Source organism: Anser cygnoides, chromosome 16 (genome assembly GCF_040182565.1).
Source record: "Anser cygnoides isolate HZ-2024a breed goose chromosome 16, Taihu_goose_T2T_genome, whole genome shotgun sequence".
NCBI lineage: Eukaryota > Metazoa > Chordata > Aves > Anseriformes > Anatidae > Anser > Anser cygnoides.
In genome coordinates, this window is record NC_089888.1 from 4,856,637 (window position 1) to 4,881,852 (window position 25,216).

Genomic DNA, 25,216 nt, shown 5'->3' on the forward strand with positions numbered 1-25,216 from the left:
TTTCAAATGTACACAGTACACAGAAACAAAACATTTAAAACAAAATATTTGCTAACCTCATGTCTTATGGCCCACTGTATGGACAATGCAAGAGAAAATGATTTTCAAACAAATGTTATTTGGAGCATCTAGAAGGCTTTTGATTACTGGAAAAACAGTAGCTCTGTTGCAGCTTTACCCTTTCGTTGGATGGCTTCAAAGTTGAATATTCAACTCTTATTTTTCTAGAAAAAAAAGTCTAAAGAAATGACAGATGCAACAAAATCACTAATTACTAAAATCAGTGACAGATATAAAGAAAAGACTAACGAGAAAAGCAAAACAAGAGACTCCTCAGGTTTCAACAGGTATGATGTAAACTATATATACTTTTATGCTTGTTCTTTTTCGTGGAACTTCATCTGCAATCTACTTCTCTATCTACAGTTATTTCATATCAGCTTTTACATGAATTTTTTTGTTCACTTCTGATAAACCTCATGGTATGAAAGAGCAGGAGGCATGTAGTTGCATTAGTTGAAACAAGGCTGTTAGAAATTCCATTCAGTGTTCTTTCACTCATTCATTCACAGAACTTTCCCTGGAGAGAATTTAGCTGGAATAGTTGATGGTCACAGCATAATACTGGGTATCTCCATCCTATCTTCTTCATTCAGGGTTCAAATTTGGATTAATTTATCAAATTTCTGATGATCAAAAGTGTTCCTAGTTCTCTTCTCCTGAAACAGTTGGCTGTCAGATGGTTTAAATTAACAAATTCTTAAATGGGAAGACTAGTCCTACCTTGCACTGATACATGGAGATGTACTTTACATATAATTACATGTCCTCCTTTCCAGTTTGATACTAAATGGATGACAAGAGAATGGAGTAGTTGTTAGACTACTTCACCTTCTGAATGTTTTGGATAGTGACTTGGAAGACATGCAGGGTGTGTACGTAGTAGCGTGTACCTAGCTGCTAAGTACATAGCTTTTGTAAAGCACAAAAATGAATGGGAGCTGATCTATTTTTAGCCACTTGTTTTACTATTTAAATGTCTGAATACCTTTAAATTCGTATTACATAAGGCTTTTATTTGTATAAACAGTATTTTCATATATATTCTATTTAGGATCTAACAAAATGTATCCTTATTTTTTCAGACCATGTTTAAGTAAATCTTGTTTCAGTGTTAATAAGGTAATTTGAGTTACTGATTTTGTTCCTTTTTTTTTTTTCTTAACAAACGTGTGCATATATGATGGCATCTAGTAGATGTAAATTGAAAGTTTACAAATATCGGTGAATGTTAAACAACTCTGTAGAAGTTAGTGTTAATTCTGCATTGAATGTTAACTATCTAAACATACTTTATATATATATTCTTTTGTTTTCTGGAATAATATTTTTATGAGCAACTGTTAGCCAGAGAAACTCCAATTAATCTTTGTTTACACATTCTGTAATTGAGTCTGTTTCCTTGTGAGTAATATGGACTCTTTAATTTTGAGCATAACAATACTAAACATTTACAATTAAAATGCTATAGTAATCAAGCTGGTCTAAATGAGACTACAGAATCCTTAAATAAGATCTAGCTAGGATACAGAAACTACTCCTAATGTTTGGGGGGAAAAACAATTGATGTGAGGTTTAGTTAGCATCCTTAAATGATAACTCCTAAAAGATTTAGGTTCTACTAGCTCTTTTTTACATTTGCCATATTGCATTACTGCTAATCAAGTGCAAGTCCGAAAAGTTGCTAGGTTTTTCCATAAGTTCATGCTGAAAAACCTGTTCTGTGAAATGACAGATTGTACAAAGACGTAGTCCCAATTTGACATGAGTAAATTCCAATTTATGTCTAGGAAAAAGTTCAAAATAGAAGCTTGAAAACTACTACTTTCCTTGATACAACCGCTGGTCATATTTTGTAAGTAGTTATAACATTTTCAAACAAAATTTATAATTACCCTTATCAAACTATGAGAAATATTAATTTACGTACTTAAAAAATTGATCTCTATGTCTGTTTGACAGGGATGATGTCTACAACTTTAACATCAGTGGGTCTGATGAGCCTACAATAAAGCTTGGGGTGAGAATATAGCTGAAACTTATATGTAATGAATAGAATGTGAAGCAGCTCTATCAAATGAAAATTATGCCTACTGAAAGTATAGTTAACATCTAAAAATTCAAATTAGTGTCACTGAAAGGTGTGGGGAAAAAATAGTTTGCCAAGTCATTGTTTTGTACATACATAGTTACCTCCATCGCTTTCAAATGTATAATGATATATGCTATCATAAGGTTCTGGCCACTTAAAAAATTGTTTTCCTGAATTAAGAATGAAACAGTTTGTAGGAAGTATTATGTATCTATTAAAAGATATTAAAAAAATAATAATTATTGCCTTCTTTTCAACATCCCATCCTGTAAAGACATCTTTTCCTAGCTGTGTGAGTAACGAGAAAATCTAGCTAAAATAAAAGCAAAGGATGACAAGAGACAATGTTTTGCCTTTTTTGGCTAAGAGGAGCCTACTGAATAGGTGAAGGTAGTGGTTGGAAGGCAAGTGGTTGGAAGCAAATGTATTAGCTAGAGATACACAAGCTTTAGTCAGTTCCAGTTGGTTTTAATTATCAACTCTGTTCTTAAATAATTTCTAAGATAGAAATTAATCATAGTCAGTTAATTGCTGAGTATAAAAACTGAGCAGAAAAGCCCTTAACCGTGTTATCTGATGGCCTGTTTAATTTTGTTTAAACTGTATCTTGAATGAAATTTATCATTTATTCTCATTTATTTATGTTTTTTAGATCCAAGACTGTCATGTTAAGGAACAGAACATTCATACAGATCCAAAGAAAAACGGGTAGAGATGTTATGTTGTGTCCTAGTCTCCTGAGGATAAGCAAGTATAGTACTGTCTGCATTCCCCAGCATGCCATTATGACAGTCCAGGGAATGCATACAGGACATATCTTGACTGTTGTTTTTTCAAGCAGTAAACATAGCTGCTATCATCTCCTAGTCTATTTTATCATTTTCCTTTGGAAAACATATCTAAGTTTTCTATAACCTGATAAAAATGAAAGATTGTGTTTCATGATGAAAGCAGCTTTAGTATTCATGGAATACTACAGGGATTTAACCTCCTGAACAGAGTGGGGTAGCTTTTGGTTAATGCCCTGCTTGCAAAGGGACTTGCTGCTAATTGTAGTGTTACTGATCATTAGCAAATACATGTATCCTTTAGGGTTTAAGGTGAACAGATCTTTCCAAAGTAGATTTGAGAACAAAAATAGGTACATCTGTTTGAATCCTTAATCTATACATCATATGAATAGCAGAAAGATTTAGATGTTGATTTATTGTTTAAAGGTGTTTTTTCTTTTTTCTTTTCTTTTTTTTTTTTTTTTTTTTTTAAATCAAGGAATCCAGATGAAATTAAAACTAGCACTGAAATGAAAGCAGGAAAAAAAGTAAGGCTCAGAACTTTGTGGAAACAAAACAGTTTGTCTTCCTGTGTTTAAATACCAAGTATGTAATTGAAAGGTAAATTAAAAGTAAGCGAGTAACTTAGAAGAACTTTTTTTTATAGACTAGAAACAATCGGGACAAGAAGCATCTCTTCAGTGACACAGACACAGAATACAGAGGTGATGAAAGCAAGACAGACATCAGCTGGCTACAAGAATCAAAATCTAAACCCCAGTTAATCGATTATAGTAGAAATAAAAACTTAAGGAAATCAATAAGTGCAGGCAAAAGTAAGAAACTTTCTTCGTATTTAAGTATTTTAAATAAAATTTGCCCATAGATACTAACTGTACAGCATGTAATATGCTTTTTTGTATATATGGTAGGTTTTAGTTGTCCTGTTTCTGAGGATAAGGACTTTTTAGATTAATTATCCTAATCATTTAGGAACGTTAATTTCCAAAAGGTCTGTATTTTAATATAAAATTATTGTAGACAGTGAGGTTGTTTTCAAGAAAAAACTTTGGATTTTTAAATAGTACACTGAAGGCAGTTTACTAAACCATGTTCATAGGCATAAAAGTGATTTCATGATTTTACAGCTAAACTTTGAAATGTTGAACATTTTATTATGATCCTGTTTTTTTTCTAACTTTGTGTGGTAACAGCAGATAAATTCTCTGAACCTGCTTGCCAGATGGATGCATCTAAAGGCAAAACAGCAAAAAAGAAAAAGGTAAATGTAAATTTGCAACCTGACTTTTAATATTCTAAATATCTTAACTCACTACAACAATGCTTTTTAAATTATATTTCATAAATATATGCAATTTCTCCATGCTTATTTCAAAATCATTTTCTAAATGCAGTTAGCTGTTTTCAGGTACTATATTTTTTAGACAGTATTTAGGAAGTATTTCTGGAGTAATACTAGCTGTGAGTTGGAATGATTATTGTCCATCAAGACGTTTTGTTTCTTAATCGATTATGCCTATTTACTGCTTAGTAACAATCTACTCCACTGAATAGGTCATTAGCTGTTCAGTGAGGGTTTTCATGTGGCTAATATGCTTAATTGCTTTTTAATGGCTTTGAGATTGTAATTTCTTTAAATGAATATAGGTAATGTACTGAAACAAAAGAAAAATGTTTGATGTTAGTAAAGAATAATAGTTGAAAAATATTGTAAGCCTATTGAAATTGGGGGTGTAATGAATTATGAGCGATTATGAGCATGTTTATGGAAGACGCTTGTAGATATTTGTAAGCTACAGCTGAAAGACAAATAAAAAACCACCATGTTACCCTGCCCCGCAAAACCACTCTTTGGTGTCTCAGACTGTACACTAATCGTTCAAATCTATTTAATGTTAGTAGCTTAAAGCTATTTATATGCACTCAGTGTAAATTGTGAACATGAAAATATCACTATATGTAGGTATTAGTGGTGATGTCTAGTCCATGTAAATGAAAACTGAAAAGGTCTTAAAGTACCTAATTAACCAAAATTGCATCAGCCTACTATTTACTCTCCTATTATCACTTATTAAATATTGTGGTATAAATTGAGAAGTTTTTGTTATTCTGAAGGAAACTGAACGTAAAAAACAAGCTTCAATACAAGATGAAGTGATAGAACAAACCTGTAGAACAAAACGACCTCGAAAAGCAGCATTAGCGAAAAATTACAAAGAGCCTTCCAGCTCAGAGGAGTCAGAAAGGGAGTATTCAGCATGTACCTCTAAGAAGGAGAAATCAAAAGTACAGGTATACAGTTGCACTGTATTCTTAAAAATGTACTTCTGCCCTATTTTTCGAAATAGACTCTGGTCTACTTTTTACTTAAACTTTAGTAAGCCAGAGTGTTATTTGAGGTAATGCTATGCCTATTCTGTATACAATTGAAAATGCTGACTTGATAGAAGGTATGTCAATACATTTGTTGAATATCTAAGTAGGGTTTTTAGTATATTAAGCAATGACAATTGTTAAATAAAACTTTTTCGTTTCTTTTTAGCATAACATTTCAATATATACATATAAGCCTGTAAATTTCATTGATTAAATCCTGAAACATCAGTATTTCTCTGTAATAGTTAAGAACTTTATTAGAATAGAAATTCAGGTGCTGAATTATGCAAATTCAATGCTTATTGACATTAGAACACCTGATGCCCTTGTGAATTTAAGTACTTCCAATGATCTTCCTATTTGGACCTTATGTTTGTTCAACTGTGCACATAGATAATACACTCTTTACCTATATATTTATGCTTATATATGCTTATGTGTTTAGAAGTGTTTATATAAACTTATTTTAATAGAAACCTATGAGTGAGAAAAACAGAGATGGTGATCAGCAGAAGAAACTCCAGAATACTGTATCTTTGGAGCCAAAGACAGTAGTAGCCTATGTAAATAAAGCGTTTGTTAAATCAAAGAACTCTGATAAAGAAAAGGAAATTGAAATGTCATTACCTGAGAGTCCAGCATCTCTTGAGACAATGAGAGGTATGTATTTTGATTTTTTGTATAGAAATACCATATCAAATGTTGGAGCTTAAATGAAGATTATCACAGTAATAAAATTTTATGTTTAATTCACGCTTTTAAAATAGGAGATCTCCCAATTCAGCGTGTATACCACATAATTTAAGAAAATATATTAGTATGTCATTACAACTTGTATAGGTTTGTGCAGTTGTTTGACATCAGCATAATATAGTTATGTAATACATAATTGAAAGTAGGCTGTTAGAATTAATCTGGTAATGTGGAAGATGCCAAAAGTTCAATGTGGTAAGAATTATACCAATATGTAAAATAAAATTTCACCCATCTGACACTTTTAAATAGCTAGAGTAGGGACAGTTGGAAGTATGGGGCTTTAACAGACCTTTTTAGTATCATTCTTCATGCTTACAGTTGGGTAACTGTTTTCTAGGTGCTGAGAGATTATCAGAGAGAGATGTTACTCAAGAGCATATTTCTAGTGAAGGATCACCTGGTCTTCAGGAGTCAACACCAAAAAACAGGGAAACATTAAACTTTGGGAAAGGAATCTCTCCTAATAATCTCTGCCCACAAAAAAAGAATTTTCAAAACATGTGTCTAAATCAGTCCCCTGAAATGACTGTTAAAAAGTTAACATTTGGAAATAAAAGTTTCTCACCAGTTATAACTGCATCATCTTTGGTAAGAATATTAAAGTTTCTCTACAGTTATTTTAAATGAAGATGTTCCATTCAGCTGCTACATATATTATGCTCTTGTACATCTCATTTCAATAATGATTTTGTTATTTATGTGTAGCTCAACTTAACTCCAGTAACCCCATATAAAACACTCAGTGGAAAACATACAAAGGAATCTGTATCTGAAACATGTGATGCTAATGAAAATTTGAGTTTTAGACATGGCTTTTCAGACAAACTTTCTGTTGAAGGAAAGCTACAAGATATTACTAAACCTATCATCAAAAATAAAAAAGAGGTATGTTAATAAATCCATTGCTCTACAGAAAAGAGCTGCAGCTTCTTTTCATCCATTATATCTACATTGCAGTTGGTGAGGTTTTAGGGGAATGGATCTTTCTTAATGTTAAACACTTGATATAATGTGTACTTGTTAATTTTTATATATTTGAAATAACTTAAGGAATTGTGTATCCGACAGATACAATTAAAGAATTGGGTCCCAACAAGACCAATTATTAATATCTTCACAAAAGAAAAAAGCAAATATTTTCATCTTGACTTTCAATAAGTAATAAACAAAAGATTTTTTATAGATTACATAATTATGACATTGTCATGGAGGAATTCTTGGGGTGGAAAAGTGCTCTCAGTTTTAACAGTAACGTATTACTTGATATAACTTGTAGCATTGACAAATAAAAACAAACTATACCTTCAACCCATTTTTGTAAGTATTCTGTTGAAAAAAGTACTAGTGACTCCATTGAGAAATAATTTTTGTTTGTGTACTGTTGCAAGAAACTGACCTTATTGGGCATTATGTATTAATATGGTAGAAAAAAATTTTTCTCTTTCATGTAATGAGACTTAGTAGTAATTCATGTGTTAATTTTTCCTTCCTGTAGTTGTGTTCACGTTCGTAGTTTAAGGAAAAGCAACATAAATGTGGATTTCTGACAAAGACTTCTAAAAGCGCTTTCTTGTAGAAGCTAATAAATCAATGGCCTTTCTTGTAGGAACCATCTCCGTTATCCATTTCCAGTGGAAGTAAAGTACAGTCTTGGAGTCAAGAACATTATGGCCCTGTGCACGAGTCAGGTACAAACATTAAAGGCAGCAGACTTTGTGCATGTTGAGAACGGTTAAGAAAAACATTTATTTGGCATAGAAAAATGTTGCAACTCTGATTTTTTTTTCTTTTCTATTATATTTTCAGTATTGTTCAATTTTTATTCTTATTTTCTCTGCTGCTTTAAGTACCCCCAAAAAAACTGAAAGGTGGGTTCCAACATGTAGTTACTCTAAAGGGTAGCTGGTCTCTTAAGAAAGAGTTAGATCAAAAAGCATTCCCGCTGATACTGGGGAAAAAATGGGAAAACAGTATTATCAAGTATAGACGGCTTATAGTGAACGTCTTTAATGAGTGAGTCTTGCGTGGTTCAAAGAGTTCTGTATTCCACTGAAGTTCTGGTCATTTACATCAAGTGCTTATAACTACTGAACATGCCCTTTATAAATGCAATGCTCATTATTCTTATATGGTTCTTGAGCTGTAAAGAAACATACTGCTAAAGTTTTGATCCAAAGGGACAACACTCTTCTTTATCTTGCAATGTCATTGTTCTAAATAATCCTAAAGTTAAGCATTGCTTTCATGTTTATTAAAGGACCGACTATACATACATTCCTGAAACGAAGGTACCAGAGTGATACAGAAAGCCATTCTGATGAAGTAGAAACAAGCAAAGAGGAGGAAAAGAAAGGAAGCAGAAGAACAAAGTTGCAGCCTAGAAAATTATTTAAAATGGATGACACGGTTACTTACAGAGGTTAACTATGAAACGAAAGTTGATTATAGTTGTGCAAAAGTTGAAAATAGCATAATAATTTAAAGTTTCAACCAAAAACGGTAACATCCATTAAAAAAAAAAAGTTTCAAAGAAAACAAATGACAAAAATAAAAAAGAGCTAAATGTTTAGAAACTATCTCCCTTTAAAAAGTCAGTAAATTGATCTGAAAATAGAAGCTAGTCCCAGCCATCTAATTGGTGCAATTAATCTGTATTTAACAAGAGCTGATCTAGGTTGTAACTACAGATAGCAAACTTCTTCACACTGAATTGTGACATTACGGTTTTTTTCCTTTTTTTTTTTTTTTTTTTTTTTTTTTTTACATTTCTTCAGTGTCTGAAAGCTTATCTACTGTATCTGTAAATGATCCATCTGTTTTGGGTGAGGATGTCTGGGAACCTGGTTATTCAGCTATCAGTATGTGTCAGAAGTTCCAAAAAGAATTTGCTAAGAAAATCGAGGCAAGATATTTTATATACAATATTAGTTGTCTGTGTGGTTACATGTGCATATGAATAATAGTTTTGTCTTACACTGTGGAATTTACTTAAAAAAACATGAAGATAGTTAAGTGCATATAACTTTAAGAAATCACAGAATTAAAGTTGCTTTTTAAGTCTTTTTTGATTTGATTTTGTACTTAACCCTCCAATGATTTTCTTTCCCAGATATGCTTTATTTTTAATCCTGTCCCTTATTTTAAAACAAGCTATGTTACTAAAGTAATGAGACTACTGCATTTTGGTTCTTTTCAAATTTATCAACACCATGAATGTGACTTACTAGCTAAAAGAAAAACATGAGCCTAAATAATGCATTTGTTTCTCTAAGACAGCTGCAAGCACACAGCATTCACTCCATGTGTACTTTATCTATTTTCAGGAAATCTATTTTTCAGATAGTGTATTTCTAATAAAATATCAAAAACATAAACCCATGATTATTAACATTTCATTAACAGAAAGTTTTTCCTTAAATATATAAGGAGATTTAAAAAAAAAAAAGTTTTTTTACTCAGCACTATTGGTATTAGTAACAATTACAGCACTAAACATAATATACTTTTTTCTTCAAGTGAAAATAAACTGAAAGTAGTGTTAAAACATCTTTACAGAGCCGTTCACAAAAGATGGATCATTTTACAAAGCAATCATTAAGAGCTGCCCACCAGCATTTAGCAACAATGAATTACCAGCTTCATGAATGCAGGTGTGTAACAAAATATTTATTTTAAAGCACTTAAAATGCAATGAATATCTTCTAAAGGTAACTCATTCTGTTTTGGTAGGATTAGACAGCTGGACAAATTTCATTTAGTTATCCTTGAGGAAATTGAAAATTTTGAGAAAGATTCTCAGTCCCTGAAAAACATGGAAAAAGAATTCTTGGTTTGTATTTTAATTACTTTATCATGGAGAAAAATGAGTTTTTATGAAATCTATAGATTGCTCATAGGATCTTTATATTATTAATTCTATTTTTAAAAAGCTTTTCTGTTCTTCCTTAAAGTTGATTCAAATAATGAATTTGAAATGTCTGGATTGGCTTATGCAGTCCTGTAAGAATTTCTATATCACCATTATGTGTTGTTTTTTTTTTTTTCCTAGAATAAACTACTCATACTACTTCTAACAGGCTGTGTATGCCATTTCGTATGCTTTTTTTTCAGCTGGCTTGTATTTCAGGTACAGCGTGTAGGCATTTGAAACTGATGTGCAGTGTGTTCTAAAACAAGTCAGTTGCCTGCTACTTGCTGTAATGTAAAGTCAATATACAAATAATCATGTTAACACAAGACTTCAGTAGCTTTTCTTTACTGTGAAGGCTTTTCTTTATTATTATTTTTCTTTTAATCATACTTAAATGTATGGAAAATCTGATTAAAGCATTACAGATATTCTTTTCCATCATTTTGAAACTCTTAGGCACAATAGGTTTACAGATTTCTGGCAAAATTGTTTCCATGAAAACAGAATTCCTGAAGTGCCTTATCCTGCCAACTAAACTTTAAAAAAAAAAAGAAAAAAAGCCTCTGTGGTTACTGTTTTACTCCTACTGATTCTGTGCTGAGGCTGTGAGTACGGGTTATTTTATTCATAATAGATATTAGTCAGTTTTAGTTAAGAAAATACTAGTTACTGCTGACTTTACTTGTTAATATTTCTTTCCAGACCTTTTGGAAAAAACAGAAGCAGACTTTAAGTACGTACATGAAAAATGAGCAACAGAGGTTAGTGCTTTTCACTAATGCTGTTCTGAAACTTGTTTTCTTCTGTAAATTCAAGGTTTAAGTTAGGCCAGCTAACTGTTGTTTACTCAATTGCTCTCTTCCATAAAATAAGAATAGTAGATGAGAAAATGAGATTAAAATGTACTGGGAAAATGTAGTTTTTCTCCGATAGGAATAATATTAATGTTTTTAAGTACTATTAAACTAAAAATAATGGGATGTACTCCTGATATTTGGGAAACGTTCATATGTAGCAAAACTATTTGAATTGCCTTTTATTTCTTTAGATTTCAGATCCTGAAAACATCATTTGAAAAGAACATCTACCATACTGTTGACTATGAAGAACATATTTTTACTTCACAGGTATTACAAGCTTTCAGTTCTTTGCTGGTTTTAATCATATTTGTTTCTTCCATTATGCTGACAGATAGCAGTATTGACTTATTTTTCCCCAAAGAATTCCTCATCCTCACAATAACATTAATGAAACCTAGGTATTTTTGTAGCTTTTTATTGCCATAAAATACTTTTAATGTAACACTATTCAGCGTTTTAGAGCTAGATTTAACCTGTCAGAAGGTGTCTGCAGTTATCTAGAAAACTGCTGCAAGGCTTACACTGTATTCTGTGACTTTGTTTACCAGTGTAAATCATCCAAGAAAGAACAACTCAGATGCAAACATCCCTTTCCGTAAGCGGGTAGATGCATGCACATCTCTTTATTTCTCACTTATAAACCATTTAGGGATGTAATTGTCATCTTGAAAATGTTACTAATTGCAAGCAGAGAGGATACATTCAGTATGAGTATCTTTTTATAGATGCATCTTATGAAAGAAGACATGAAAGGACTCCAAGAGAAATTTCTTAAAGAAATGGTAAAAGAAGTTACCTTTTCTTTTTATTTATTAATGATAATATAAGTATAGTTGTTTGAAGATTAGAGTTTAAAATTTTTAGTAATTTGTTACCCTATCAAGAATAAAAATGAATTAGAATCCTAGTATCACTGACATTTTATAGGTTAAGCCTTTTACTTGAGTGATGAAAGTATCAGGTAGCTATGGATATACTGTTTTATTTCTGAGTCTTAATATGTTGAATGATAACATTTCAGATATGTGAGAAGCAGGACGCTATGCACCAGAATTACAATATTACAATATTGTTTAAAAAGTTTTATTTCAAGTGTGTGATGATTGTAATGCTTTTTGTACAGCAAGAAGAGGAACTGATTAATGTTCGCAGAGGATTGCAAACATTGTTTCTATCAGAAGACGGAGAATTCTAAAGTAATATTTTCAGACACTTTCCTGAAATTCAAGCTGAATATAAACTCATTTTTAATGTGAAATTTGACAACTAGATTTATTTATTTATTTTACTTAAGGAAATAATTGTAATGAAAGTATATTTTCGTTAGTAAGGTTAAAGTCTTTTGAATAAGACTTCTTTATTAGAGAGATTTGGAATTACTTTACTGAATATGCTAAAATGCAATATGTAAATTTTTGGATTTTTAGCATATGCTATTTTGAAGAAGTCTTTATTAACATTTGTATAGATTATTTAACTGACTTTTAGAGAAATCATATTTCACTTAAAATCTATGTTTTTGGTCTGTGTGTACAGAATATTTCTTTTGTCTGATGTCGAATACAGTCAAATTATTTAGGGTTCAAATAGCATGCGCTAATCTCAGTCCTATTCATCTGTGGTATCTGATTTCAGTAGAAGTTTCTACCAGAAAACAACTGTAAACATTTATGGTTGAACTATGTTGCAGGTATTTGTATTAAATTATATTTCAGTAAAAATATATACTGTCTGTCTTGTTTTTACAAAATGATGTCATTACCATTCTGCTTTAAAGTAGCAATACCTTTTTGCATTTCTGTCACAGAAAACATTGCTGGGCAAATATTTTGTGTTGGACAATAGTAAGAGGGTCTAGTGTCTATAGCTCAGAAATGTCCTATACTCATATTGTCTGTTCCATGTGCATAGGACATCTTCTGAAATCTATGTAATCTGAGAACCACCAATGAGTCATAATTTACCTTTTTCCTTTGTTGCCGTATAGTGACTACAAGTTCTGTTTAATTTTAAGAGAAATACTAGCTTAGAACATGTACATCATAAATGCAGAAGAAACCTTAAACTACTCTGCATTTATACTTCCTTAGCAATCTTTTTAGCCTTTTTAACCTGCAATCCTGCGTATATATACTGTATTTTTTTCAGGCTCAGAACAATACCTTTAATTCCCAGTTTTTAACCGAACTTAAATGAAAGCTATTAAAAACTTATAGCTCATCAAGAAGTAACAGAAGTTGAGAATAACTCGTAGAATATGCCTGTCTTTGAGGTTGTCTACATCATCATATGCAGAGCTGCCTAGTTACTATGGAACTGACTCCAGATTAAGATTCACAACATCTCAGGAGCCTGGGCTCAGTAAGCACGGCACTTGTACAACTTCACAGCTTCTGGAGCTACCTTGAAGAGGGTACACACACCTCTGTAGCTGATTTTATGACTACCATGGTCTAAAAATAATGTATTGGCCAACTTTGTGGTAACAGTTTCCCTCAACTTAGTTGCTTTACAGGCCTTTACCATTATACCTCTTATTTTGACACTTGGTTGTCTTTAACAGCACACATGCTTTCTGTCTGATTTCCATCCCATGTGTGCTGAGAGTAGCATGGAGAGTAATTGGTGTAATTACTTACATCCATCATTGATGGGTAGTAGCTTATTGTAAACAAATAGTTGTAAAATATTTCTTACGAACTAAAAGTTAAAAATAGAAGACTATTCTTCATGGAAAGAAATGTATTGAAATGACCATAAAATAATTTGGTCCATTCATTCCATCTGTGTAGGTGCGTGGAGTCCTCTTTTAATTTTTGAGCCTCTGATTTTTTTTTTAAGCGTGTGATCACCGTCATCTCCACTAGATGGACCTCATGAGATGTTAAAGATTTCCTTTAGTGATCTACGCTGTATTTGAAACAGGATTTTCTCTCAACAGTACAAGATTTTAAGAAGTGCAGTATACAGCCAAATTCATTTCTTACATTGAGTGCATATTGGGAAAAATTGCTATCTTTAATAAAAACTTTTGCTGAAATAGAAGTGTGAACTTGTACTGTCCATCTATTAGTTGTTACCCCACTCCATTAAATTCTAAACACATTGAGCAGGTACAATCAAATTTAACAAAGGTACAGATATGAAGCATATCATGACAGAATATTAACAAATGCAAAACTGAGCACAAGGAAATTGCTCATTTTTCAGTTTGTGGATGGGAAAGCTTGAGGTCATTCAAAGCAGACAACTAAAGTGATAGAAATTGTTCGCTGCAGGACTGTTGGTTTTTTTTTTCCTCACTAGGTAAAGAATAGCATAAGGAAAATAGCCTCCCTAAGCTAACCATATTTCACATTTTTCCCATATTTCACATATAACCAAATTCAGTGAATTTGGCCACCAGTTATCTGACATTGATCATTTGTGGCTCTAAAATAGTCACAATGTTTTGTCTCTTACCAGACTGAAGCAAAAAGAAAGCTGGGATGGTTGCAATGAGGGGACAGCTGAGGATATGGGGAAGAAGCTAAGCACGTTGCTGCATAACTACAAGATGGCTAAGTTGCATTAGTAATCCAGCTCATAGACATTGTTTGGAATTTAAAAAAACTGCTCTAAGGTACCCTTAAAATATTTTATTACATTTTTTAAACAATTTTGATGTATTTTATACATTTAGTTATCAAGGAAAGTCTGCTAGTCTGTGCTAAATAGGAGTGTTACCTTCATGGATCATTAGCCAACTTTGTAGTTAACAGTGGGTCATCTACAGTTTCTATGCTAAAAATGGTTCTTCTGCCTAAGAAACATTCCTCCCAATTCTTTTTACCCTTTTTGTATATTACACATTATATTGTTAATAAATATTTTATTAATAAAAAATTGTTGATAAATATAATTAAAGGTATGTTAAAAGGCTAGTTACAATGTTACATATTTCTGTGAAAAGCCAAGTTATAAAACTGCAATTAATAGAAAAAAAAATCTTTGGATCAAGTAATTCAGTGATTCAAGTCTTCAACTGATACGTAAGTAAGTCAAACATTAAAAAGTTGTACAAAAATTACAGCTAGCTACAGAGCAAGCTAAATTATCAATGTCGACTTTGTTGGTCCTAAGCATGATATCTCCCCTGATTCATCAATTTCTTCAAGCATTGCCCTTACTGACATATTTTGTCGCACTGTATGTTCTTACCTTCCACTTGTAAATGTTAGTTTACTGAAAATGTAACGCTATTTTTGTTCTTGCGTCCCCACACGGAGCACCAAAGAGAACAGAAATTGCATCCACTGTTTGCACTGATTCTATTCACCAGCTTGCAGCAATTTAGTAGTATTCTATACAAACAATTTTACATACCTTTATTTTCTGGATTATTTTCATGCTTCATGGAGATCATCTCAACAAAGCTCCTTTTTCAGATTCTTTGACACTGAACGACCTCCTAAAAGGATGTCATTTAGAACTCTTGCAGATAAGTTTTTTCTTAGGAATTTGCTCCATTTTGTTGTTGTCCCGTAAAGCATGCTTTCCAGGTACCTGTATTATTTTCTAACTTTTTCCTTTTGGAAGTATTTTGAAAAGAATTCTCAGGTGCTTCTAGATGTCAAGCATTATTAGAAATGTCTGGCTTTGTATTTTTCTAAACCAATTCTCTTTGTTATTACCATCAAGTAAATTCTTTCCTCTTACTATCAAGAAATCCTTGAACTATATATACATTTTTACTAATAAAAAACATTGAAATTGATTTGTTTGCTAAACATGGAAGTACATTTTTACATCAACTGTTTATGTATGGTTATCCAATTTAGTAATTTTTTAATGAGAATATCGGTGAACTTAACTGTAATTCTTCAGAGGGCCAGAACTTCAGCTAGTGTAAATGACAATCACGTTATGCACATTCAAAGGACCTGGTACAAAACATTGGTATTGCATAAGATGGAAATCTTAGTTAAAATCATCTTTTTGAAGACTGTCGATAAAGAAGCGATATGATCTGGTACATAATAATTGCAACCTCTTCCCTTCCCAACTGTCCCTGGGAAAAAAAAACAGCTTTAGGAAACATGTTCATTTCCTGCAATAAGTAGTCATTTAATTAAAGAACAAAAGTAACAGGAGTCAAAAATGCTTGCAGCTGTGTTAGACATTATATAAAAAAAGAATGAAATTATAATACATTAAATTAGTTTTTAGAACATGAACTTAAGTGTTTTACAAACTAATTGTGGTAAGTTCAAAATGTCTTGTCAACGTAATACTGAATGACAGTGTGTCATGTCCATTTATGTCAGAGGCCTTGGAATGGTAAAGCCTGTACATGCACGTCTCCTTTACCATGATAGACTGCAAAACAGTTTGAAACAAGTGGTAGAGGAGAGTAGTAGGTTCTTTCAAGTAGCTTTACTTCATTCAGTCTTTCTCAGCTGATCATCTCACTCCACAGGCCATCACTCTTCTGGCTTCAGAGTGAAGTTCATCTCTGGTGTTTCTTTCTCTATGTAAGTGCTGCAGAGTTTTCATCTGCAGAGTCCTTCTTTCACATAAACATCAAGGTATCCTGGACTGAACTTTAGGGAAAGACTCATACGTTCCCTGATGTGTGTTCAGCAGCAGTATCAAAAAGTAGACAGATTCTTCTCAGAAGAAAATTTCTATGGCCTGTGAAATCTAGGAGAAACAGGAAACGTTTTTTTTCAATCTACTTCAATATTCTTTAAAAGTACATTTTTTAAAATATATGGTTTAGATTAACATTTTAAAAAAAATTAATTCCCTTTAAAGGTACATTAACAGTATTGAAAACTATTAGCAACTTAAAGTCTTAATTTTCACTGACACATTTCCACTTGTATGTCATGACTGTTGTGCAGTTACATTCCTCAAGGTCCAGACAAACCAGTTTCCAATTATTTGGGAGTGCAAACGCAAATATAGGTGTGGAACTGTGTATCTTTTGTTTGTTTTTTCTTTTAGTGATTAGGCCAGTGTTTGTCAGTGTCAGTAATACCCTTTATTGGGCCATGTTATTATTATTTTTTAAGAATAAAGCAATTCTGAGCCGATGCTTTGGAACATATGAAGATACACTGTTGGATTAATATATGATAGTCTTATATTCCGTCTGGAATAAATATGCTGTTGCTCTGTAGGCTTGTTCTCTTAGCTGAGATGTGTAATTAAAGTCTCAGTCATTTGTAATGCTTTAGCAGTAATTGTAAATTGTAAGCCTGTATTGCGCCTAATATCCTGACCAAATTTCAAAATACATCATTATAATCTACTTAAACTCCCCAGGTAGCTCAATTAGAGACGGTATCTTTCAATTCCTGCCTTAAACTGCAGCCCACCCATATTTTCCCATCTCACTCGATCAATGCACTGCTATCTTGCCATACACGTTGAGCCTGAACCCTGTAGTTAGAAGGGCCCTAACAATGGCATGAACAGTTAGAATTCTATAATTGTAGCATTTAGATCAACATACATTGTATTTATGACTCCAGTGTATTTGCCTGGATCACCTTTTCACTGAGCATACAAAGCTCCGTTAAGATCAGATTCGTTTCACGTTCAGAAACAAACACAGAAATGCAGGCCCAGACACTGCAAAAGCGAGCCTTCCAGAATGTGAGACTGCACCCCAAGCTCCTTGGTACAGAGCTGGGCAACTTACTTTAGCAGCAAGCACCCTTGGGAATGCTTACAGACAGGGCAAGAGTACACTGTGCTATCAACAACTCCCCAAATTGTCTTTTAAGAGCAACTGGACTCACATAATAGACATAACAGAAATTGTAGGAAATAACTGACTGCTATTTAAGTTTTTTTCTGTAAGTGACAAGGTCTTTTTGCAAGTAACTTCATGGCTGTGGAATCAGCTTCTCTCACAGTCATTCTCTTTTGGAAAATCCCAGTGTTTTCATGACATTTTAGACCTAGAACCTGTAATCGGTGTTGTGATGAGGCAAGTGCAAGACTGACTTGATGCACAGTGGCCCACACATTCGGACAGTCCCAAGTGTCCAAGCCAGTTTTCTCTCTTGATTTTCCTGCTAGCCTGCCATTAAGTGTGCTTTGAGGGGGTTGCACACATTCCAGTGGCAACTAACATTCAAGTGCTACTGAAATCTACAGGCTGAATCTCTTACAACAAATTTTTTGTTGTAACAAAAAATTTACAAGTCTTTATTATGGGCATTACTCCCCCATTTATGAGAAAGTTACAGTGTTTGGGTTAATGAGGTTGCACGCTTAAGTACACTCCAGTATTCAGTTGTTCATCTGCTTTAAACAACATCATGGGGGGTTTTGTTTGGTTGTTTGTTTTCAATATTATAGCCCTACATTTAATTTTTTGCCATAGCTTTTGAATCTTAGTTGCAAAAAATTCAAACTGAGTGATACTCTAAAGGTGGTCTGGGGTCTCCTCAATACATGCTAATGTACACTATATATATATATATATAAATCAGAAAAGCAAAGTTCAGAATGGAATGAGAAATGTTTCCATTTCCTTTTAAAAGAAATGTCCCTATGTTCCCTATGTTCCCACATCCAGCATGTAAGAGCAAAATCTATAGATTCAGGACTCAAAGAGACTAGTTATTATCAGGCAATGGAAATAGATGGCTGGAAGACTGACCTTGTCAAATGTTTGCTTGATGCATGTACCTCCATTTCATTACTTTTGTATTCATTTAGCTCTTTCCGAATTGCTGCCTAGGAATTGAAAATAAAAGAGAGTTAAATAATTTTGTATTTATAAGCATTGTAAAATACCAGACTTGCAGAGCAGAACAGAAGTTTCATTAAGTGGAAATGATAGGTATTGGGCACGGCAATGCATACTATGCCAGTAGAGATGCTGAATATTTAGGTTATACAGATTGCTGTTGATTATATGGATAAATAACATTTTTATGACAGTATGCATTGGCTAACATGGTTACAGCAAAACATATAACGTTTACAGAGGTTAAATGTCCCAGAGGTTAAATGTCTGCAAAATCCAATGTAGCATTTTAGACAAAGTAAGTAGAAAGCAGTAATATTTTAATTATGTCAGTACCTTATCAGCTGCTGATAGTCTTGTCCACGGTTTATCTGCTCGCCTGTCATAGTCCTGTGCTTTTGCCACTTCTACATAATCACTGAATCGAATCAGGATTTTTCTGTCTCTTAATTCATCAACCGTAGGTCTCTGATTAAGCTGCATTAAATAGTGTTGTAAAATAAAACCAATATTAATAACAAATGTTTCAATAAAGTGTGCAACATTTTCTGCTTCTCATCTTAACTTAGTGTGCATTTATGTATATGGAAAAAAAATACTAATTCAAGGTGGAAAAAGCACAACTCTTGGAAAGTCCAGGAAAATATTACGTCCTTCAAAGTATTGCTGGGAGAGTAACAATTGTTTAAATGGAGTTGTCGACTACAGCACAGTGGCTTTATAATGGACAAAAGAAGAATATATTTTAAGCTTTAAATTGATAAAATGCATCAATTTAGAATAGGTAAAATAGGCATAATTAACTTGTTATGATATAATTATAATATAAGGTTTGTTACAGTTTTTCTTACTGCAGTTCTGATTTTAAGAATACCTTAAATGCAAAGAGAAATTTATTGTGAGAGCACTCTTGGTGCTCAGAAAGAATCCAGCTCTGCTACTGATTGCTACAAGGAATAAAGTACTTCTTTGCTGGCAGTATAGTTGCAAAATATGCAGTGTGCAAGCAAGTATTCATTTTTTGATTTAAAGTTTAAATGTAAATATTCTATCAATTCTCGTAGCTGAGACATGGTAGGTACTTATATAATTGATATACTAGATACCACAATCTCAGACACTGCTGAGGAAGAGTTAAATTAAGGGAGGTTTTGTGTAGCAATGACCTCTAGGACTGGTTGATGTTGTATTAGCTTTCATAAATTTCTAAAAACTAATAGAAGGTATTACAAGATTTTACCTTTCTTGTCAGTCTCTGTTTGATTTCCCTCCTTTCTTCCTGTTCTGTTTGATCATTTCGTTCTAGAGAGAATATTAAAAAAAAGATGATTTTCCTCATGAAGAAAATCAGTAGTTTCCAAAGTTCCAGGCAATAAGAATTATATCACAGAAAAATTAGTAGCTGGTCCTTAGTTGTCTGCTTTGTTAGTTCAGTACATCTCTGTTGCTCTACTAGAACGTATAGTTACCTCTCTGTGAGGACAAGGTACTGGTGCCAATGTCAGCTTTTCCTGTGCTCTAAACTCCAATTCCAATGAGATTTAATAAACCAACAGCAGTCACACCAACTCCAATTGCATAAACTTTAGAAAGAAAATCAAAATATTCCATAGTTAATCATCAATTTTTATTCTCCGTATTGCTGGAGCCATTATGTTGCTGTAGATGCTGAAAAGACTTATTGCACGAGCTTCAAGAAAAGTACGTTTTTTCCTGTAAAACCTTATTCTCAGGCTACACCTTTAGACGGTCACACTGCCACAGCAGTTATCTTTGACTTGGGTGCTTTTTTCTCTGCTATTCAGGATGTGCCACTGACATTAGAACCCCTTTATCCTCACGGGTTTCCTTTTTGTAGCATTTCATTCTAACCTAAGCCAGCTAGCTTTTGTGTGTTGTGCCTATTAACATTCAAGCCGTGATAACTCCTACACACCGGGTCTAAAAATAGACCAGAGTGCTGTAACATTGTGTGAAATATATCCTTTGCCTTGGGATACAAGGTAATGGCGTTTCTATTTCTAGTACTATCTGTTACTAAATTAAGGCATGAGCCTGTGACCTGAACAAAGCTGCAGACCTAGAGAAAAATGTTCAACCATTCTGGGAATCTCTAGATAGCACTGTGAAGTTTATTATACCATTAGCTGTAGATATTTCCAATGATAAGGCACACACATCATTTTTAATACACCTTAAAAAGACAATAGCACTGCAGATGAGTTTCCAAAATGGTAATTTTAGTAATGAATTATTCTCATATATTTTTCCACACGTTACATTACACTGAAATGCCATCATAAGTATCTGCTTAGAGTAAAATAGTGCAAAGCCACAACTGACTATAGCAGAAATGTAAAGCAAATGAATACAAAATATTATAATGTGCTATATTAAAATTCAGTGGCAAGGCATAGAAATTTAAAACAGAGAATAGGACAACTAAAATTAGTGCCATGTCAGGGGTGAGCAGCTATTTAAGTTTGTTATGTTTAAAAGGAGAATATAATTTTAAAGTAGAGTGTATTCTAAGATGCAGAGATACTTGCAAGAATTTACTAATATGCTTCACCACATTTTAATTCATCCCTTTCAGAGTAGATATTCAAATCTATATGTTTTTGTTAAAAGAAAAGAATTTTCTGTGGTATAGTGCCTTTTAAGATATCACTGTCAGTGAGATGCACTGAGAGAATTCTGAAATAAAACCACAAATGTGAATTTCTGATCAGAAAATTATTTTCCAATTTTTAATATACTAAACATACATAGTGGCCCCTTTCTATGAGATATTCGCACAGGCTCTGGGCTTATTCCCAGCTCCAAGAAAATGCTGAATATGAAAACACAAGAAATAGTTCGTTTAGAAAAAATAAAGCGAGATTTGATAGGAACTGCTAACAAGGGCATTACAAAATTCAAGCATTGTTACAGAGACAAAGCAGAGAGGTTTTCCCCATCAGCATCACTCTGCCTACACAGAGATCCACTCATTACTGAGGGCTGGCTTTGTAAACCTGAGTAGAAAGAAGCTCCCAATTACGAAGTGGCATGTGCAGTTCTGTAATTCATTTCGCTGCTCTGCGAGTTATTCAGGGAATTCTTAGCTGTGCGTGACATGGAAACAATTCCTGGTGTTAAGAAAGAAGTGCGGATTTTACAACGTGATTTAAGAGATGCTGCCTTCTTGAATGTGAATGGCAGCTTGCTGCTGAATACAGGAAGAACACGTGAACACCTGGGTCTTGATTTTAGTTCATAGGTTTGCCATGCTCTGTGGTAAACCAGCAATGTTGTATCGTTAAAGTAAAGGAAGTAGAAGTTCAACAAAATTGTAAGAAAGCGTTGGCTTTACATTTTCTTTTTAAGTACTACTTTTATCTCGGAACCATCTCCCTGAGGGTGATAAGAACAGGCTCTCATTTCAATTTTATTAAGGTTTGTTTTAAAATGACTTAGTGGTTGCACTTAGGCACTTGGAATTAGCTTCCCATTTTGAAGGAGCCATACAAATGTGAATTATTAGTCCTTAAAGCAGCTTGGGGGTAATGTTGCTTCTGTTAGCAGTGTGTATTATTAACATCAAAGACGTTAAGAAACTTAGGAGTCAACTGTACAAACACAAGCTGGAGGAGGTTGTAGTGATTTCACTGAAGGGTATTTATACTGCTACAGCTTTGCACGTCAGACCCAAGCCAGGTGTTTTTAAAGTCCATAATAAGAAGATTTATATCCCTATTAATAAAAGGAGAGTTTACTAATTTCCAGATTCACTCAAAACTGAGACTAGATTTGTTGTATCTGTCCAGCCATTTAAGATTACTATTGACACAAGTGATGACCTTAGCTCTTACAAGATGTTTAGCTTTTTATATAATGAAAGAGGTAAATAAATAGAGTTGGCTATGATCTCAGCTGAACCTGTATAAAGCCTGAGCAACTGAACTGAAGTCAATGAATTTGCTCCATGTTGGAAGCACTTTAAATGAGATACAAATCTAGACCAGTATGTTCAGCTGGCATTCAGGAAATATCTTTAATTCTGCTTTATCTTCTTTCTGCTTTATCTCTCTGTAAGCTCATTATATGAATGTATTCAAACTTTTTTATTATTCAAGCTTGTCAGTTTAACCCAGATTAAGGTTGTAAGCAGCATACTTCAAAAAGTAAACATAAAGGAACAGATTTTTTTCAGCAGAGATCCTTCCTTAGGGGAAAAAAGAAAAAAAAAAAAAGATTTTTAGAGGAGATCTTAGGCACTGACTCTTGAAAATCTGGCTCCACATGTTTCAGAATCCTGGGTTAATGCTTTTTCTTGTCTCTTATGTAGATGACAGGTGAATTTAGGCCAAGTTCATCCATTTACATTTTCAGAGACTGTATCCTGTATGTATCCTGTTTCTCATTTAGCTGTGCACATGTGTCAGATGCATCTAATTTAACCATGCACAATGTATGCATTGGAGGAGTACTGAAAATATAAGCTGATTATGGAATTTCTTTTTGTTAAAACTGAAATGAAATCCCCAGTAACTTCAATGGCAATAGCATAAGCTTTTTGTATGAACTGCTAAGAAAGTTCTGAGACAGCAAATTGTAGGTAACAAAATGTAGATAACCTTTTTTTCTACTTAATTGCAATCACATTAATAATTAAATATGTATTAAATACCAAAGGCAGGATTGCTTGTATGACATAAGTCACATTCTATGTGACTTTGTGTTTTGTGTTTAATGAGAAGACAACCATTTTCACATCATTCTGGTTTTGCTGTTGTTGGGTTTTGTCTTGTTTTTACTGTCAACACTAAATAGACCATAAAAATAACAGAAGCAATCCACTTTTTCTTCAAGCAGATGACCTCTTCCATTCTCCTGTCTGAGACTCACAGCAGGGAAAAATCCAAAGCCCTTTCCCTTCTTCACCTAATTTAGAGAATTCCCAATACATCTAAGGAAAGGGTTGCATCATCTGTTTGATGCCTGGGTCAGAAACTTTAGGAAAAGAGTTGCAAGCTTTTATTTGAAAGATGTTGAGCAACATTCCTGTGTAGCAGCATCTGTAATAGGCTTGGAATTGTCCCTCTAATAACTCTAATATCTCAGATGATATTACTTTGTCTTGTCTTTGGGAATGTCCTCACAACTCTGCAAGGATGCTTTGTCTATTCCACTCTAGCCTTGGTGGTATTCAATGTACAGTTTACCATGGCAGTCTTGAAAAATGACAGTCCAAAGTCTCATTGTACTGTGTGACACTAGCATGCTACTCCTCTCTCAGATATCCATAACAGTATATTCACAATATAAATGATTTGAAAACTGAAAATTGAATGAGGTACTATTTTCTGTACTAAATTGCATGCCTTTATCAAAGTGTAAGTTCTGATTTCTGCAATACTTGAAACCCAGGACATGTTAAACATGAAAACTTTGAGGTACACAAAATAATCACAGTGAATGAATTTCTCTATAAAAGAATATGTTCTAGAAATGTAATCATCGGTTTCAACAAATATGTATAAAATACTAAAAGAAAAAAATACTCACGTTTAAGTATATTTCTTCTTTCTAGCTCTTCAACAGCAGGTCTTTGGCTGAGTCGCCTACGGAAAAACACCAAAATCACATTTTGTACCATGCTTGTTCTTTGGAAAGTCTGCAGTATTCTGAGTTCTGGCTGGTGTTTTCCTTGTGTTTGTGGGTAGAGGGGGAATACAAAATTCTTCTGCAGGACTCAAGGGGAGAAAAAAAAAAAAAGGCAAGAATCTCAGCACCAGAATGCTTTCTTGTATTATTTTTCCCAAACGTCAGCAATGCAGAGAGAAGTTCTCCTCTAGTTTGCTCTGTTGTTGGTAGAATGCCTCCTCGTAACGTGCATCCTTTTCACCATACTTTCCAGCCAGTCAGTTGGAACCAGTGCCCTCCAACAGTTAAATTCACTCTCGAGGGGGTGTTTAAGGTGGTTATCAAAGGAGTTTCACAATGATCTTCTGTAGCTATCACTGCTTCTACCTTTTAATCTCACGCAGCAGCAGGCTTCCTTTTTTTCTAGCAACAGCAGTGATGCATCCTGACAAAACGCAGACTTGCCAGAAATAAAGCTTTCCTGTGGTTTCCCGACTACACGTTTAATAGACCAATCCAGCAGCTATCCTCCTGCCTGCTGTATGAAATTCGTGTGCTGCTCACAGCCTCATGCTGTCTGAACAGAGTGTCTTATGCTGTTTCACCTCCCCTTTCAGTAGTGCTGCTTCGGGATTGAGTCTTCAAATCATATGATCAGTGCCACAGCGATTTTATTCTGCATACTAAATGAGATTTCCCCACGAGACACTGCTAATATCTGCAGAGAATCTCAGGTAATCGAACCCCTCCCCTAGGCAGACACACACACACTACATTTGCTAGCTTTAAAGTAATAATCCAGCAAACAGATCAGAAACAGTTTATGATGTTTTCTGGCCTGCATTCTGGCAACATCAGGGATTCTCATCGTTTCCTCTGTGGCAGGTTTTACCAAGCCAAAGACTGAAGTTACAGAGACAAAGAAATACTCACAGCAGGGACCACACTGCAAAATACGGTTGCAGTAATTACCCTTTGCTGTGTACAGAAAATAAA

The 25,216-nt window shown here is 33.6% G+C and overlaps 2 protein-coding genes across 17 annotated transcripts in view; one reads left to right on the plus strand and one right to left on the minus strand.

Moving 5' to 3' along the window:
- The window catches only part of SYCP2 (synaptonemal complex protein 2), a 30,522-nt gene extending 17,870 nt beyond the window's left edge, over positions 1-12,652 (plus strand). For 7 of the 12 annotated variants that reach the window (XM_048074589.2, XM_013188990.3, XM_013188989.3 and 4 more), the window contains 21 exons: positions 229-347; positions 1,146-1,182; positions 1,851-1,915; positions 2,023-2,080; positions 2,805-2,860; positions 3,422-3,470; positions 3,590-3,758; positions 4,137-4,204; positions 5,059-5,235; positions 5,793-5,979; positions 6,413-6,663; positions 6,781-6,960; positions 7,682-7,763; positions 8,333-8,494; positions 8,850-8,977; positions 9,631-9,725; positions 9,805-9,904; positions 10,688-10,746; positions 11,034-11,112; positions 11,571-11,627; positions 11,969-12,652. In XM_048074589.2, the coding sequence (XP_047930546.2) occupies positions 229-347; positions 1,146-1,182; positions 1,851-1,915; positions 2,023-2,080; positions 2,805-2,860; positions 3,422-3,470; positions 3,590-3,758; positions 4,137-4,204; positions 5,059-5,235; positions 5,793-5,979; positions 6,413-6,663; positions 6,781-6,960; positions 7,682-7,763; positions 8,333-8,494; positions 8,850-8,977; positions 9,631-9,725; positions 9,805-9,904; positions 10,688-10,746; positions 11,034-11,112; positions 11,571-11,627; positions 11,969-12,040 (2,250 nt within the window). In that variant the 3' untranslated portion in view covers positions 12,041-12,652. Of the gene's footprint in view, positions 1-228; positions 348-1,145; positions 1,183-1,850; positions 1,916-2,022; positions 2,081-2,804; positions 2,861-3,421; positions 3,471-3,589; positions 3,759-4,136; positions 4,205-5,058; positions 5,236-5,792; positions 5,980-6,412; positions 6,664-6,780; positions 6,961-7,681; positions 7,764-8,332; positions 8,495-8,849; positions 8,978-9,630; positions 9,726-9,804; positions 9,905-10,687; positions 10,747-11,033; positions 11,113-11,570; positions 11,628-11,968 lie in introns of those variants that run through there. The other 5 variants (XM_048074594.2, XM_048074595.2, XM_048074591.2 and 2 more) reach the window with 4 other exon arrangements.
- Positions 12,653-15,926: 3,274 nt separating this feature from the next.
- Positions 15,927-25,216, minus strand: part of PHACTR3 (phosphatase and actin regulator 3) — a 104,763-nt gene continuing 95,473 nt past the window's right edge. For all 5 annotated transcript variants that reach the window (XM_066978199.1, XM_066978198.1, XM_013188936.3 and 2 more), the window contains 5 exons: positions 24,143-24,198; positions 19,833-19,894; positions 18,929-19,069; positions 18,503-18,579; positions 15,927-16,527 (listed from right to left, as the gene is read on the minus strand). In XM_066978199.1, coding sequence (XP_066834300.1) covers positions 16,512-16,527; positions 18,503-18,579; positions 18,929-19,069; positions 19,833-19,894; positions 24,143-24,198 — 352 coding nt within the window. In that variant the 3' untranslated portion in view covers positions 15,927-16,511. The remainder of the gene's footprint in view (positions 16,528-18,502; positions 18,580-18,928; positions 19,070-19,832; positions 19,895-24,142; positions 24,199-25,216) is intronic.